General features: G+C 37.4%; 1 protein-coding gene across 4 annotated transcripts in view; it reads right to left on the bottom strand.

The window, feature by feature from the left end:
- RALGPS2 (Ral GEF with PH domain and SH3 binding motif 2) overlaps positions 1-15,161 on the bottom strand; it is a 161,711-nt gene that overhangs the window by 3,873 nt on the left and 142,677 nt on the right. For all 4 annotated transcript variants that reach the window (XM_084977768.1, XM_084977769.1, XM_021063727.2 and 1 more), the window contains 3 exons: positions 15,051-15,143; positions 5,138-5,243; positions 2,482-2,573 (listed from right to left, as the gene is read on the bottom strand). In XM_084977768.1, the coding sequence (XP_084833894.1) occupies positions 2,482-2,573; positions 5,138-5,243; positions 15,051-15,143 (291 nt within the window). The remainder of the gene's footprint in view (positions 1-2,481; positions 2,574-5,137; positions 5,244-15,050; positions 15,144-15,161) is intronic.

The following is a 15,161-nucleotide window of genomic DNA, read 5'->3' as shown; positions in this document are numbered from 1 at the left end:
TCATACTTGAGCAACTTTTTTTCTGAAAACCTAGAATACTAAAAAGATTAATTTCTTATATCTGTCAGCTTTTGAATGAAAAATTATTTGACAATATAATCATAGCAAAATTACAAATTTAATACAGCACAAATGCAAGATTGTTTAAATTAAAGCATAAATTCTCAGGTCTGGTTTTTAGAAACCCATATTTAAAAATTTTCATTTCTTTCTAAGTTGCTTGAATGTGGTTTAAGGTGTTGTATTTTTTTTTTTTTTCTTCTTTTTTTGGCAGTAACCTTGGCATATAGAAGTTTCTGGCCAGGGACTGAATCCAAGCCACAGCAGTGCTAGATCCTTTAACCCACTGTGCCAGGCCTTGGTTGAAATTGTGCTGCCAGAGACAACACTGGATCACTCACCCACTGTGACATAGCAGGAACTCCTAACGTATTGTATTTTGAGTTAGGGTCTTCTACTAAAAATTTTCAAATTTCACAGCTTCTGTTTATAAATTTGTTACTTCTCTGATTCTTTCAAGGATAGAAATGAATTAAAAAAAAAAACACATGTATACACATCTGGTTGACTTGTTCAGTAGTAAGGTCCCTTAATATAGTGAAAGAAATTGAACCTCTATGCTTGTGTGAATAATGTGCAGGTGCGGCCATGAAAAGACAAAAAAAAACTTTCAAGATTCATCTAGATTTTTTGTCTTTTTATGGCCCACACCTGCAGCATACGGGAGGTTCCCAGGCTAGGGGTTGAATCACACCACAGCCACAGCCACAGCCACACCAGATCTGAACCCAGTCTGTGACCTACACCATAGCTCACGGCAATGCCGGATCCTTAACCCACCATGAGAGGCCGGGATTGAACCTGCATCCTCATGGATGCTAGTCAGATTCGTTTCCGCTGAGCCACGACGGCAACTCCCTAATCTTGAAATTTGAAATTAAAAAAATACTTTAAGCTACACTTAAAGAAAATGTACAGTTTGGAGTTGAGTTCAGAAAAGCTTGGTCTAGGCAAAAGAAGGGTCTGTTTCTTTCATTCTGTCCCAGACACTAACTTGGCAAGGGCAAGAAAGTAATTTTTGCTATACGGTATTTCACATCTTTAAGGGATGTTGCTAAAAATGGTATCAAATATTGCTATAAGTCTTTCTATATATTTGAAATAAAAATTATAAGAGAAGAAAGCCCATTCCAACAATATTAGGAAGAATGGATCTACAGGATGAAGACAGAGTCTGTGTCTCAGGTCGACCATTTTTTTACTTGTTTGACCTTGTGTAGGTCATTAGCATCTCTGAGCCTTAGTTTCTTCCTTTATCAAAAAAGAGGTAATAACTTAGGTTCTAATATCGCAGGGTAAAAAATATGTTTATCAATTTTATAAACTTACATAGTTGTATTATATTATTCAAAATTAACACTGTCAGGAGTCCCCATCGGGGCTCAGTGGTTAACGAATCTGACTAGGAACCATGAGGTTGCGGGTTCGATCCCTGGCCTCGTTCAGTGGGTTTAGGATCCGGTGCTGCCGTGAGCTGTGGGCCAGCAGCTGTAGCTTCGATTAGACCTGGGAACCTCCATATGCTGCGGGTGCGGCCCTAGAAAATAGAAAAAGACAAAAAAAAAAAAACCCTAAAAAAAACAAAAACCAAAAAACCACTGATAACACTTACTGTATACTTCTGTATGTTAAGGCAATAAAATTTTCAAATATATTCAACTAAAAGAAATGGCCTAAAAAAAGTCTAGAAACTTAACTGCAGTTATATTTTATGACTGCCCTGCCAATTCATGGTTCAACCTTAATCTACAACAGGGTTTAGGGAAAACACCACTATGAATTCATCCCCCTTTGCAGCTGAAGGCCTTTGAGTCAGACCATCTTTGTTTCAGTGATATAAAAACAAACAGAAAATACAAATGGTTTTGGGTTTCACTGCAACCACAGGAACTCACATGAACTTGTTACTAGAATAAATAAGGATGAATCAGAATAATTTTTGTTAAGATACCATCTAATTTTTACCTCTCTAAAGCTACATTCTACCAACGTGGGCTACATTTCCCAGTTCTGAACTCTTTAACCTCATTCCACCTGCAGCGTTTCTGCATGTTTTGTTCCCTCCACCAGGATCCTGTTTCCTCTATTTTCACATGGCTGTTCCTTCCTGTATTTCACGCCACTGTCATCTCCTTAAGGAGGTCTTTGCTCTTCACTCCATTTAAACTGTCTCTACTTCCATCACTCCATCACATAATTCTATTTTCTTTTCTCCATATAGTTTTCACTACGTGAAATTTTGTTATTTGTTCACTTGTTTACTACCCGTCTCCTCACTAACATGTTGACCAGAGTCAATAAGACAAAGAATACAAACAGTATCATTTTTCCACTTCATTCAGAAAATCAGCCTACTTATTCTTCTTTGGAACTCTTTTAAATATATTCCCAACTATATTCTGAGGATTAATAAATGCTCACCTGTTGTTTGTTACTTTGGCAGGCTGCAGTCAAATGCTTAAACCACAGCATTGCATTCATCCTGTTGCCAGCTTGAAATTTGTATGAATTTCCTAAAATTATCAAAAACAAGGAGAAAACAATAAACATTAACAAAGAGTTCTGTTTCAGAATTCTATCTCTAACACTGGATTTTCCAATGCAGATAGAGTTTTCTACGCTATATTCACATGCCATCATTTATTCAGAAAGTTACTGTTTGCTGTTCATGAATTGGAAGATAAAGTGCTTTTCTTTTCTTTTCTTCTGGCCATGCCCTCAGCATGCAAAACTTCCCAGGTAGGGACTGAACCCACACCATGGCAGTGACCAGAGCCTCAGTAGTGACAATGCCAGATCCTTAAGCCGCTAGGCCACCAGGGTACTCCATGAAGTATTTCGTCTCCTTAAATGCTCTTCAGAGTAAAGTATATCTAAATTACTGTTTGGCTTCTCTAGGTTTGTATGTGTGGATGAGAGGGCAGAATATCAGTTCTCAGCACTACTTAGATGATTTAAATGTCAGTTGATGTTAGTACTAGGTTTTTATTTTTTAACTTATTTTATTTTGCTTTTTAGGGCCACACCTGTGGCATACGTAAATTCTCAGGCTAGGGGTTGAATCGGAGCTTCAGCTGCCAGCCTATGCCACATCCACAGAAATGGGAGACCCAAGCTGCATTTGTGTCCTATGCCACAGCTTGCGGGAACGCTGGATCCTTAACCCACTGAGTGAGGCCGGGGATCGAACTCATGTTCTCACGGACACTAGCTGAGTTCTTACCCTGCTGAGCCACAACAGAAACTCCTTACTAAGTTTTTATAGGTCAAAATGCTTTAACATGTTTAACACTTAACCATTAGCTATTTAATGTGATTTAGGATTAATCAACTGACATCAATATAACCCATGCTTTTAGCTTTTAGTTACGTTTGTCAAAATCATTACAGAAATTTCCTGGTCTAGGGAGGGCTTATGTGAAAATCTGAGGAGGCGACTTTTTGTCTTTTAGAAAATGAGAAATTCATTTGTGTTGTGTTTAGATCTTACGTTAACTCTAGTTCAAAACTGACACATAATAGGGATATTTTATGTTTATATGTATTAAGGTAATAAACTGAGAAAAAAAGAAAGGACTCATTTGGTATAGGCTGCCCTAAGTTAAGCTTGATTCTCTTTTTTTCACTGAAATGAGTTCTAAAATTTCCCAATTCTTACTTAATTCTACTCTTTCCTTTACAACTGCATTTCAATGGCTCAAGAGCCTATCTGTATTTAGGCAGCTTTTCTTTGAGATTTTCACAATCAAAGACTTTTTCACTTTAAGAAGCAACAGTTTTCTTCACCACATGTTTATTCAAATAACACTGTTTTGCTTGCTGAACACAGATGCAAACTTTAGATTAATCTAAACAGCAGGGGTAGCTGACAAGGTGGCCCCAGCTACCATTTTCCGCTCTCTCCTCCCTGAAAAAGACTGTTAGCATGGACTTCATAAAAAACCTTGGTTGTTCTGAAATCCTTCTATCAAGCACACTAAGGAATTGAAGAAAAACAAAATAACTTGTTAAGTAAAACTCCATGAAAATGATCTCCTTTTACAATGTACTTTTATAAATAATGAATGCCTCTGGGATTGGCAGGGTAGGGGCTGGGGCTTTGAATTCAGAATATTGAGTAGGAAGTCCTCACTCTGTAAATCAGTCTATTTCATCTGAAAACATAACATTTTGCTATTATTTTCTCTGCATTAATTTTTTTCTGCATAGTTTAAGTTTTTACTTAAAATGTCACCATATCCTAAAAGCAGAATGTCTACTTATACAAAACACATTCAAATGGAGGTCAAATTATAATTTTACAGTCAATAAAACGTAAACAAATAGCATTTCAGTGGTGAGCTGCTGAGACGCAAGATTCTGGGCGGATATGCAGGGAGAGCTGCAGTCATGTGAGGGTCTGTTCTGATTACCACTGAGGCCTCCACTACAGGTACAAGCAGGGTGAGCAGGCAGGATGTGATTCCACCCAGCCTGCCCGCCAGCTTCTCTCACCCACTTGAAAAACTCCTATGCTCAAGAGCCAATAACTTCATTCATAAATGTCTCTATATATTCTAAACAATGTATTATAATTAAAATTATACTTATTTGGAAAGTGGTTTGAGTAAAATAACCAATTAATCTAAATAAAAGTAATGAAAGAAAAATCATTTAAAGGAGAACATCTGCCACATTCAGAACTTCAGAACAACTTATTTCAGAGTATAAATGCAGCGGTACTGCATATACGGTAAATGTGAGATTTTAAAGTAACAGTGGGCTACGGAGTCTCAAATTCCCTCCTTCCCTTCCTGATTATTAGCTCTCCAGGGCTAATAATTTTAATTTCAAGTTTATGCCCAGGTAGCAAAGAAAATAAACTTATTTAGTAAGCTTATTAAATAAGTACTTAGTAGATATTGATAGCTAAAAATATTGCAATCATTACTACACAATATGTGATAGAAATATTTCTCAAGAGATAAAACTACACAAACAACGCCCCCTGGTCGAGTTTTCCAGTTAAGCTAAATTTTAGCTTATGGAGAGTAGTGTATGTGCGGGACCTCACCCTTGAATTATTTTAAGGATTCACCTTTCTCAGAGTCAGTCAGCAAGAAGAGATCTGGATGTTCTGGGTCATCAGCCATCATCACCATCCATCCTACTACAGACACGTTCTTATTTGATGTTGATTTGAACTAGAGAGAAAAAGATAATTAATGGAAACACAAACTTTATGGCTTATTCTAAGTAAAAAATTACATGCTAGGGAGAATATTTTTAGTTTCTCCGAGTGAGAGATGAGATTTCATGCTGGTCAGGTCTGCTCAGGGCCTCAGCATAGGTCGCAGATGTGGCTTGGATCCAGTGTTGCCACGGCTGTGGCCTAGGCCTGCAGCTGCAGCTCCAATTCCATCACTAGCTTAGGAACTTCCATATGCTGCAGGTATGGCCATAAAAAGAAAAAGAAAAAGAAAAAGAAAAAGAAAAAGAAAACAAAAACAAAACAACGACGCCTACCACTGCTACTTCCATCCAACACTGAATCGGAAGACTTAGCACAATAAGAAACAAAAATAAAAGGTACAAGGGCGAGGAAGTAATGAAACTGCCATTACTCACAGATGATACTTTCTACACAGAAAATCTACCAAATTAATAAGAAAAATTACCAAGGATTCTTGGAAAAGATAAATACGAAAGTCAAGTGTAACTCTATGCACTGGAAATACATAAGCCACTTACAAGAAAGCTATTGAGGAATATATGTAACAAAAGACATACAGGAAAGTGTAATAACTAAAAAACATTCGAGATGACCTAAACCACAGAAAAATACCATGAGACAAGAAAAAGGTTGTAAAGATGTCAATTTCCCCTAAACTGATCTAAAATTCACTGTCACTGTGATAAAAATTCCAGTAGGGTTGTATGTATAACTTGAGAAGTTGATTCTAAAATTCACATGTAAAATAAATAAATAAATAAATAAAAAGTAAATAAATAAATAAAATTCACATGTAAGAGCAAAGGACCAGAAATAGCCAAGACACCCCTGAAGAAGAATTAGGCAGGACTTGCCCTGCTATACACCAAGACTTATTAATCTACCAAGTAACTGAGACCTAGATCTATTGGGACAAGGACAGACTGACCGGGCAATGTGCGTCTCGAAAGTAATCTGTGCATACAGTCGCAAATTCAAATGACAAGAGGGGCTCTACTGATTGGTGAAGGATGAATGAATTGTTCAATAAATGGTGCCAGGAAAATTACTCGCCCATGCAGAAAAATTAATGAATGACTACTTCATACCACATCTCACATACATACACCCTTCTGAATCCAGGTAGACCGATGATTTTAAAGCAAACTACAAAATTTTAAATCTCTTAGTAGAAAATATAGGAGAATATCTTGATGATCTCAGGTTAGAGAAGGATATTATTTTATTTTACTTTTATTTATTTTTTTAAAATGTTAATTAACTTTACATTTTTAATCAAGTTTTGGGGTATAATTCTAAGTAAACTATAAAATCCAATGCACAGTTACTAATTTACAGAAATAATTTATTTAAATGTAAGTTCGTAATGAAAAATTTAAATATGATTTAAATTACTGAGTTTTTAGCCATTTCTTTAAACATGTTTCTTTAGGTTTATATAATTTTGTTGCAACTTTTGAAAAATACTCTTACAATAATTCATCAGCATTCATTAATAAAAACACTGTGGACTATAAATATTTTACTTTTATTTTATTTTTTTTGTCTTTTTGCCTTTTCTAGGGCCGATCCCCAGGCACATAGAGGTTCCCAGGCTAGGGGTCCAATCAGAACTGTAGCCTCTGGCCTACACCAGAGCCACAGCAACTCGGGATCCAAGCCACGTCTCCAACCTACACCACATTCATGGTAACATCAGATCCTTAACCCACTGAGCAAGGCCAGGGATTGAACCTGCAACCTCCTGGTTCCTAGTTGGATTTGTTAACCACTGAGCCACAACAGGAATTCCTAGAGAAGGATTTTAAAAACAGGACTCAGAATGTATTAAGCATAAAGGAAAAGATAAATTTTATTACTTTAAAATTAAGAACTATTTACTAAAACCATCACAAAAGGGGAAAAAAAGCAAATTGAACAGATTGCTTTTTGCCTTTTCTAGGGCCACTTCCACAGCACACGGAGGTTCCCAGGCTAGGGGTCGAATCGGAGCTGTAGCTGATGGCCTACACCAGAGCCACAGCAACACAGAATCTGAGCCTCATCTGCAACCTACACCACAGCTCACGGTAACGCCGGATCCTTAACCCATTGAGCAAGGCCAGGGATAGAACCTGCAACCTCATGGTTCCTAGTTGGATTCGTTAACCACTGCACCATGACGGGAACTCCACAAATTGAACAAATTGTAAGAAGGTATTTGTAACACATAATTGCTAACAGATGAGTATCTAGAATATCAGGAATATTCTACTTTTACCAAGGAAACACGCCATCCAATATGCAAAACATTTATCTAGGTTTTTTCTTCTCTTTTTCTTTTTAGGGCTGCATCTGTGGCATATGGAAGTTCCCGGTCTAGGGGTTGAATTGGAGCTGCAGCTGCTGGTCTACGCTATAGCCATGGCAATGTGTGATTAGAGCCACATTTGCAACCTATGCTGCAACCTGCGGCAACGCTGGATCTTTAACCCTCGAAGTGGGGCTAGGGATTGAACCTGCATCCTCGTGGAGACTGGGTGGATTTTTTTTAACCTGCTGAGCCACAACAGAAACTCCCTACCCAGGCATTTTGCAGAAAAAACATGAATAAACATGAAAAAAATTCAAACTCATGAAGTATCAGGGGTACACCCGTTAAAATCATAAGGTACCATTTCATACTTACTAGATCAGCCAAAGTGAAAAAGCCTGACAATAACAAGTATAGTGAGGATGTGGATTGATGAGAAACCTCATTATGCTACTGGTGAGTGTGTAGATCAGTTTGGCAATTTGCCCTCCTAGGTATAGAACCTAGAGAACATATATGCACAGAAGTATTCAGAGTGGCCTTGGGAGACCCAGCAAAAATCTGGAAAGCATCCAATTATCCATCAGTAAATTATGGAAGATTCGTAAAATGGGAGACTGATCAACTGTGAAAAGGAACAAAGGACAATTATATGCATCCACAGTGATGAATCCCCACAACAATATATTAAGCAAAAAAGGGAGTGATTAAAACTATACATGTGAATCTAATCAGATACAGTTCAGACATAAAACAATGTATTAAGGAAACACACACGGTGAAATTCTAAACAAAACAAGGCCAGATGAACATAAATCCAGGACAGTGACAGGCTGTGGGTATGGCTGATAAGGAAGGAAGAGGACACTATTTGGGAAGACGTGGATGGTTCTGGTAAGGATGTGTTTTCTTATGCTTGGTGGAGTTATATAGGTGTTCATTTTATTTATTATTCTTTAAAATGTACACGTAGGAGTTCCCATCATGGCACAGTAGAAATGAATCCGACTAGGAACCATGAGGTTGCGGGTTGGATCCCTGGCCTCGCTCAGTGGGTTAACGATCTGGCGTTGCTGTGAGCTGTGGTGTAGGTTGCAGACTTGGCTTAGATCTGGCGTGGCTGTGGCTATGGCTGTGGCAGGCAGCTACAGCTCCCATTAGACCCCTAGCCTGGGAACCTCCATATGCTGTGGGTGTGGCCCTAAAAAGACAGAAGACAAAAAAAAAAAAAAAAAAAAAAAATAGGACATGTATACTACATTTCTTCTGTGTGTAAAGAAATGGGAAAAAGAATGAACACCACACTGTAACAACATGAGTCCTACAAAAATGAAGGCTAAAGGAATTAGGAAGTTTTAATACCATGAAGACGAAACTGGCAAAAGCAATCTTGAAGAAAAAGAACCAATCAGGAGGCATAACCATCCCTGACTTCAGACAACAATGTAGCTACAGTGATTAAAACAGTGTGCTCTTGGCACAAAACCAGACATACGGATCAATGGACCAAAATAAGAGAGCCCAGAAATAAATCCACATGCCTATGGTCAATTAATCTTTGACAAAGGAGGCAAGAATACACAATAGAGAAAAGACAGTCTCTCTTTAGCAAGTGGTGTTGGGAAAGCTGGACAGCCACATGTAAATCAGTGATGTTGGAACACATCTTCGTTCATATTCAAACATAAATTCAAAATGGCTTAAAGACTTAAACATAAGACACGATACCATAAAACTCCTAGAAGAGATCACAGGCAAAATATTCCCTGACATAAATTGTACTAATGTGTTCTTACATCAGTCTCCCAAGGCAATAGAAATAAAAACAAAAAATAAACAAATGGGATCTAATCTAACCTAGAAGCCTTTTATGACAAAAAATACCATAAACAAAACAAAAAGACAACCTACAGAATGGAAGAAAATATTTGCAAATAATGTGAAGGACAAAGTCTTAATTTCCAAAATATACAAATAGCTCATACAACTCAACAGCAACAAAGAACAAACAACCCAATTGAAAAACAGGCAGGAGTTCCCATCGTGGCTCAGCGGTTAACGAATCCAACTAGGAACCAGGAGGTTGCAGGTTGATCCCTGGCCTTGCTCAGCGGGTTAAGGATCTGATGTTGCTGTGAAATGCGGTGTAGGTTGGAGATGTGGCTTGGATCCCGAGTTGCTGTGGCTCTGGTGTAGGCCAGAGGCTACATCTCCGATTGGATCCCTAGCCTGGGAACGTCCATATGCTGTGGGTGTGGCCCTAAAAAGGGCAAAAAGACAAAAAGATATTAAAAAAAAAAGAAAAAGAAAAATGGGCAGAAAACCTAAGAGACATTTCTCCAAAGAATAAATAAAAATGGTCAACAGACACATGAAAAAATGCTTAACATGGCTAATTATTACAGAAATGCAAACCAAAACTACAATGAGGTATTATTACCTCACGCCAGGGAGAAGGCCATCGTTAAAGTCTACAAATGAAAAATGCTGGTGAGGATGGGGAAAAAAGGGAACCCTGGTAACTGCTGTTGGGAATGTAAGCTGATACGACCACTATGGCAAACAGTATGGAGGTTCCTCAGAAAACTAAGGATAGAACTACCATATGATCCAGCAATCCCACTCCTGGGCTTATATCCAGACAAAACGGTAATTCAAAAAGATACATGTACCCCTATGCTCATAGCGGCACTATTTACAATAACCAAGACATGAAAACAACCCAAATGTCCACTGACAGGTGAGTGGATAAATAAGATGTGTTACATATATACAATGGAACACTATTCAGCCATAAAAAGAACAAAATAATGCCATTTGCAGTAACATGGATGGACCCAGAAATTATCATACTCAGTATGTCAGAAAGAGAAAGACAAATGATCCTATCATATATATGTGGAATCTATAATATGACACAAATGAATCTATCTACAAAACAGAAACAGACTCACGGAGAAGAAGGACAGACATAGCTGTTGAGGCGGAGGAGTTAGGGGAGAGATGGAGTGGGAAGTTGGGGTTAGCAAATATAAGCTATCATTATTATATATGGAGGGGACAAACATCAGAGTCCTACCGTACAGCACAGAGAACTATATTCAATGTCCTATGATAAACCATAACAGAAAAGAATATTTAAAAAAACAATGTATGTATGTATAAGTGAATCACTTTGCTGTACAGCAGAAAGTAGCATTCCATTATAAATCAACCAAACCTCAATTAAAAAAAGAATGAAATTGGCAATACCACGGAACTGCAGATTTGACAGCCTGTAATTTACATCAAAGCAGAGAGTACGATTTCCTAATATTCTTTTCCTAACTCTAAAACCCTCTGCATCAATTGCTCTTTTTTTTTCAATCAAAACAAAACAAAAACAAAGTGATATAAGCCCTCCACATAGAGTGCAAATGCCTTTGGCCGCCAGCTCAATCCCATCCCCGCTCCCAGAACGCATCATCCTTTGGAAGGCAACCCTCTGGACCTTTCTCCATGCATTACACTATAGGCTCTTTTTGTTGCTTTTGGTTTTTACAGACAAATGGGGAAATATTCACACTCTGACTTATGGTTTTTACCTATCACAAAGTATTTCCTTAAGAATAACTTTTTTGAGTGTTTGCAGATTTCTGACATTATAAACATCACAGGAATAATTCTTCTATAGCTGTCTTTGTGCACTGGCTTGTTCAAGGATTTCCACAGGACAAATGTTCAGATAAAGAATCGCTGGTTATTATTTAGTTAAATACTGACTAGGGCTGTCCAGCCCAAGAACAACACCAATTCGTTTTTGTCTGTGTTTCTCTAATATGGCCGATGCTACATTATCAATCTTTAAAATTTCTGCCTAATGGCAGAAAAAGGGCATCTTCTTTAATCTGCATTTTTGATAACTAGCGAGGTTCATCATCTTTTCATGTTTATTAGCCATTTATATTTCACCTTCTATTTATCTCCCTATTTCATTTTTCTACTGTTTTATTCTTACTGAGTAGTGGAAGGTCTTTATATATATTAGAGAGTTCTTCAGATGCCGTCTTGACTTTTAAAATTTAACTAATCAAATAGTATTTATTCACTCATTACTTTGTTTAGATAGGTTTAAACATAACTGCAAAAACATTTTTTACAATGAATACACTTCCTTTAAAAATACCTTTACAGTGAATGTTTTCATTTTACTTTATTTTTCATTTATTTTTATTTTTATTTCTTTGTCTTTTTCTAGTGCCGCGCCTGTGGCATACGGAGGTTCCCAAGCTAGGGGTCAAATCAGAGTTACAGCTGCCAGCCTATGCCAGAGCCACAGCAACGCGGGATCCGAGCCGCATCTGCAACCTACACCACAGCTCACGGCAACGCCGGATCCTTAACCCACCGGGGAGGCCAGGGATCGAACCCACAACCTCATGGTTCCTAGTCGGATTCATTAACCACTGAGGCACGACGGGAACTTCAATGACTGTTTTCGTTTTAAAACATTTAAAAATATAGACATAACCACAGACATAACAAAACTGTTCCTCTCTCCCCAAGCCTGCTCTGCACCTCACAGGCAAAGAATTTCATACTTTAGAGAGTAATAAAATACAAGGGTGTAGGCTTCCAGGTCTCCTCTTCCTGCATTTATTTACATAAATGGACATTTCCATTAGTGATGCTATAATGACTACCTACATATCTATGTTTTGCCTTGGCTTGATCTCTTTGAACATTTAAAAATGAATTTCAGACATTATAACACTGAACCCTAAACATTTCAACACTTATCTCCTAAAAATAATTCCTATATAGCCATAACGTATCATAAACAAAAATTTATAGACACAATTATATGAAGTCCATATTATAATTTCTTTGTCCTAATGACAATTTTTAGTTTAAAAAAAATTACCTCCAAGATTCAAACAAGGCACATACATTGCATTTAGTTGTAAATACTCTTTAGTTTCTCTTTCTCTAGGAACAGTCCTCCTATTCCCCTTACTCTACCGAATTGTGGTCTTAAGAACCCAAGCCAGCCGTCTTGCAGACTGTCCTACAAGGGGGATTTGATTGTTTCCCCATGATTGGATTCAAGTTTAGTTTTTGGCAAGAACATTACATGGGTGGTGCTATTTTTATATAATACATTTTAATCTCTTATCTACTGCTTGTATATAGTCAATATTTTCATCCAATTTGTATCTGAACTTTGATTGAAAAATTTTTTCCTTCATTGTTTTTTAGTTCTATGTCATATCTTTTCTAGCTTAAAATTTGATACAAATATAAACAAGGACCTGTCTCTATACTTTCTATTTTGTCCTTACAATTCTTTCTTTAATCTTAAAGGGTTAAACCAGAACAGAGAAGGAATACAGTCTAGTTCCTTGGCACTCAATTTGGTTCCCTCACAACCCACTACGCTCTAATTCCTAAACATATATATATATATTATTTATCATTTCTTATAATTAAAAACTCAAGCTAGCTTACTGTTAATTCTCCATCTATAAGTACCAATGCCAAACATAAAAGATATTTAACATATGTATTAGATGCCAAATTCAGTTATTTCGATCAAGTCTCTAATTTGGCTTCTTTCTAATTGATGTTAGGAAAAAACAAAAAACATTTTACTTTACTCATTTTACTTCTTTCTTTCTTTTTTTTTAAGGGCCGCACGCCTGGCATATGGACGTTCCCAGGCTAGAGGTCCAGTTGGAGCTATAGCCGCTGGCCTATAGCACACCCACAGCAACGCCAGATCCGAGCCATATCTGCAATCTACACCAAAGCTCATGGCAACTCCCGATCTTTGACCCACTGAGCGAGGCCAGGGATCGAACCTGCGTCCTCATGGATGCTAGTCAGATTCCTTTCCGCTGAGCCATTCTGGGAACTCCTCATTTTACTTCTTTATAATAGTCAACTAAGTGAAATCTAGCCAAGTGTCTCCAAGTGGCGAAGTTGTTAACTGTACCTGAAGACAAAACTTAGCTGTATCAACCTTTCTTCCCCTCCCTCCTTTGAGTACAGCAATCCTAACCAGAGGCAAGTTCTCTGCAAAATGTTCCAGGGAAACTACACTGTGCAGCTTTGCTGGGTGTGGCGGCACTGTAGTCACTGTGACCAGAATACAAAAAGCCTTCCTTCCACGCAACTGAGGCCTGAACAATTATAACAGTGAGCAAAAGAGCCAGTGCTTAAGCCTGCATGATTCCATTCAGGTACAGTTAAAAAATGAAGCAATGTACTGTTTAAGGAGACATAAATGGTAAACTCTAAAGAAAAGCAAGGTAATAATTAACATGGATTCAGAACAGCGACAAGGTATGGGCACGTTTTAACAGCATTTCCCACATTCGTTTAAACCAAAAGTGAATTCTTCTCCACCCCTGGTTTGATGAGAGGGCTAAAAACTGTGAGAATAAAGAAAATCTTCTTTGTATAATGATAACATTTAAATTTGAACCTGTAACTGGCTTCATCCAACCAAATTTCAAACTAGTGATTATTCTTACTAAAAAGAAACCAAACAAAATAACAACAAAAAGACTGGATCCCAGTAAATTTAGTCAAAGTATATGGCAAAATAATACCTGATATTAAAATGTATACTTGTAAGGTATGTATGTTATAGTTTTAAAGAGCCAGCCATTGTTAGAATTAAAAAAAAACAAAACAAAACAAAACAAAAACCAGGAAAAAAAAAAAGAAGGGCTTCTCTCTATTACATCATATCACTGGGTAATTTATACGTAGTAAAGGAACTTAATTTTTTTCATTGACTTACCTTTCCTCAGTATGGTAATTAAACCACTTAATTTCCTCCCACTCCCAAAATACATGATTTAGAAATAACACAATCCTTTCCAAGGGACTGTGTTACTGCAACATGGAAAATTAGTCTTTCGAAGACTGTAGCACTGGCATATCAAAACAAAACAGCATGCAAAAAAGATTTACAGGAAAATCCTACATTTGGAGAAAAGAACATTTTGAGGCTTCTTTTAAGCACAGGAAGGTGTGACCACAGTAACCTTAGTAACTCCTCCTCCTCTTCACTGTTGGGAAAAATCACTCAATCAGAGACTGAGGTGGAAAGAACTGAAGATATTGGTCCTAATTTTTCACATTTTACAGATTAGGAACCGAGACTCCAAGACAATCGTCTTCAACCTTGTCTGAACAGAAATCCTAGGTCTGGGAGGGCTTGCTGCCAAGATAGATACTTATAATGTGTAGTTCTGACATTTACAATGCAAAGATGGCATTCAAAAAAGAAACTTCCAAATACGAAAGTTATTCTAAGTCCTTCCTTGGAATGGTCTTACTAAACAAAAGAAATTCCATTACAATACTCATACAGGGAACGAGCCTAAGAACTTCTGGGTTAGAATATGGAAAGAATCCAAACCTTGGCATCCTGTTAGGACTACTTTCTTTATAACCATGAACAGGCTGTGAAACTATGCAAACATGAATACTTACATGTTTTCTTTCTGTAGCCTTTAAAGATTTGGCAGCATAGTAAAAAAGTTGTGTTCCACACAAAGCTGCCCAATATTTCGTCCAAGATGCTACCTGGAGAGGACAAAGACA

This window comes from Sus scrofa, chromosome 9 (assembly GCF_054392235.1).
Source record: "Sus scrofa isolate SSC_HxYL_T2T_F1_AM1 chromosome 9, Sscrofa_HxYL_maternal_Yorkshire_Landrace_v2.0, whole genome shotgun sequence".
Taxonomy (NCBI): domain Eukaryota; kingdom Metazoa; phylum Chordata; class Mammalia; order Artiodactyla; family Suidae; genus Sus; species Sus scrofa.
Note: the sequence above shows the minus strand (reverse complement) of the source record. Positions and strands in the feature narration are given on the sequence as shown.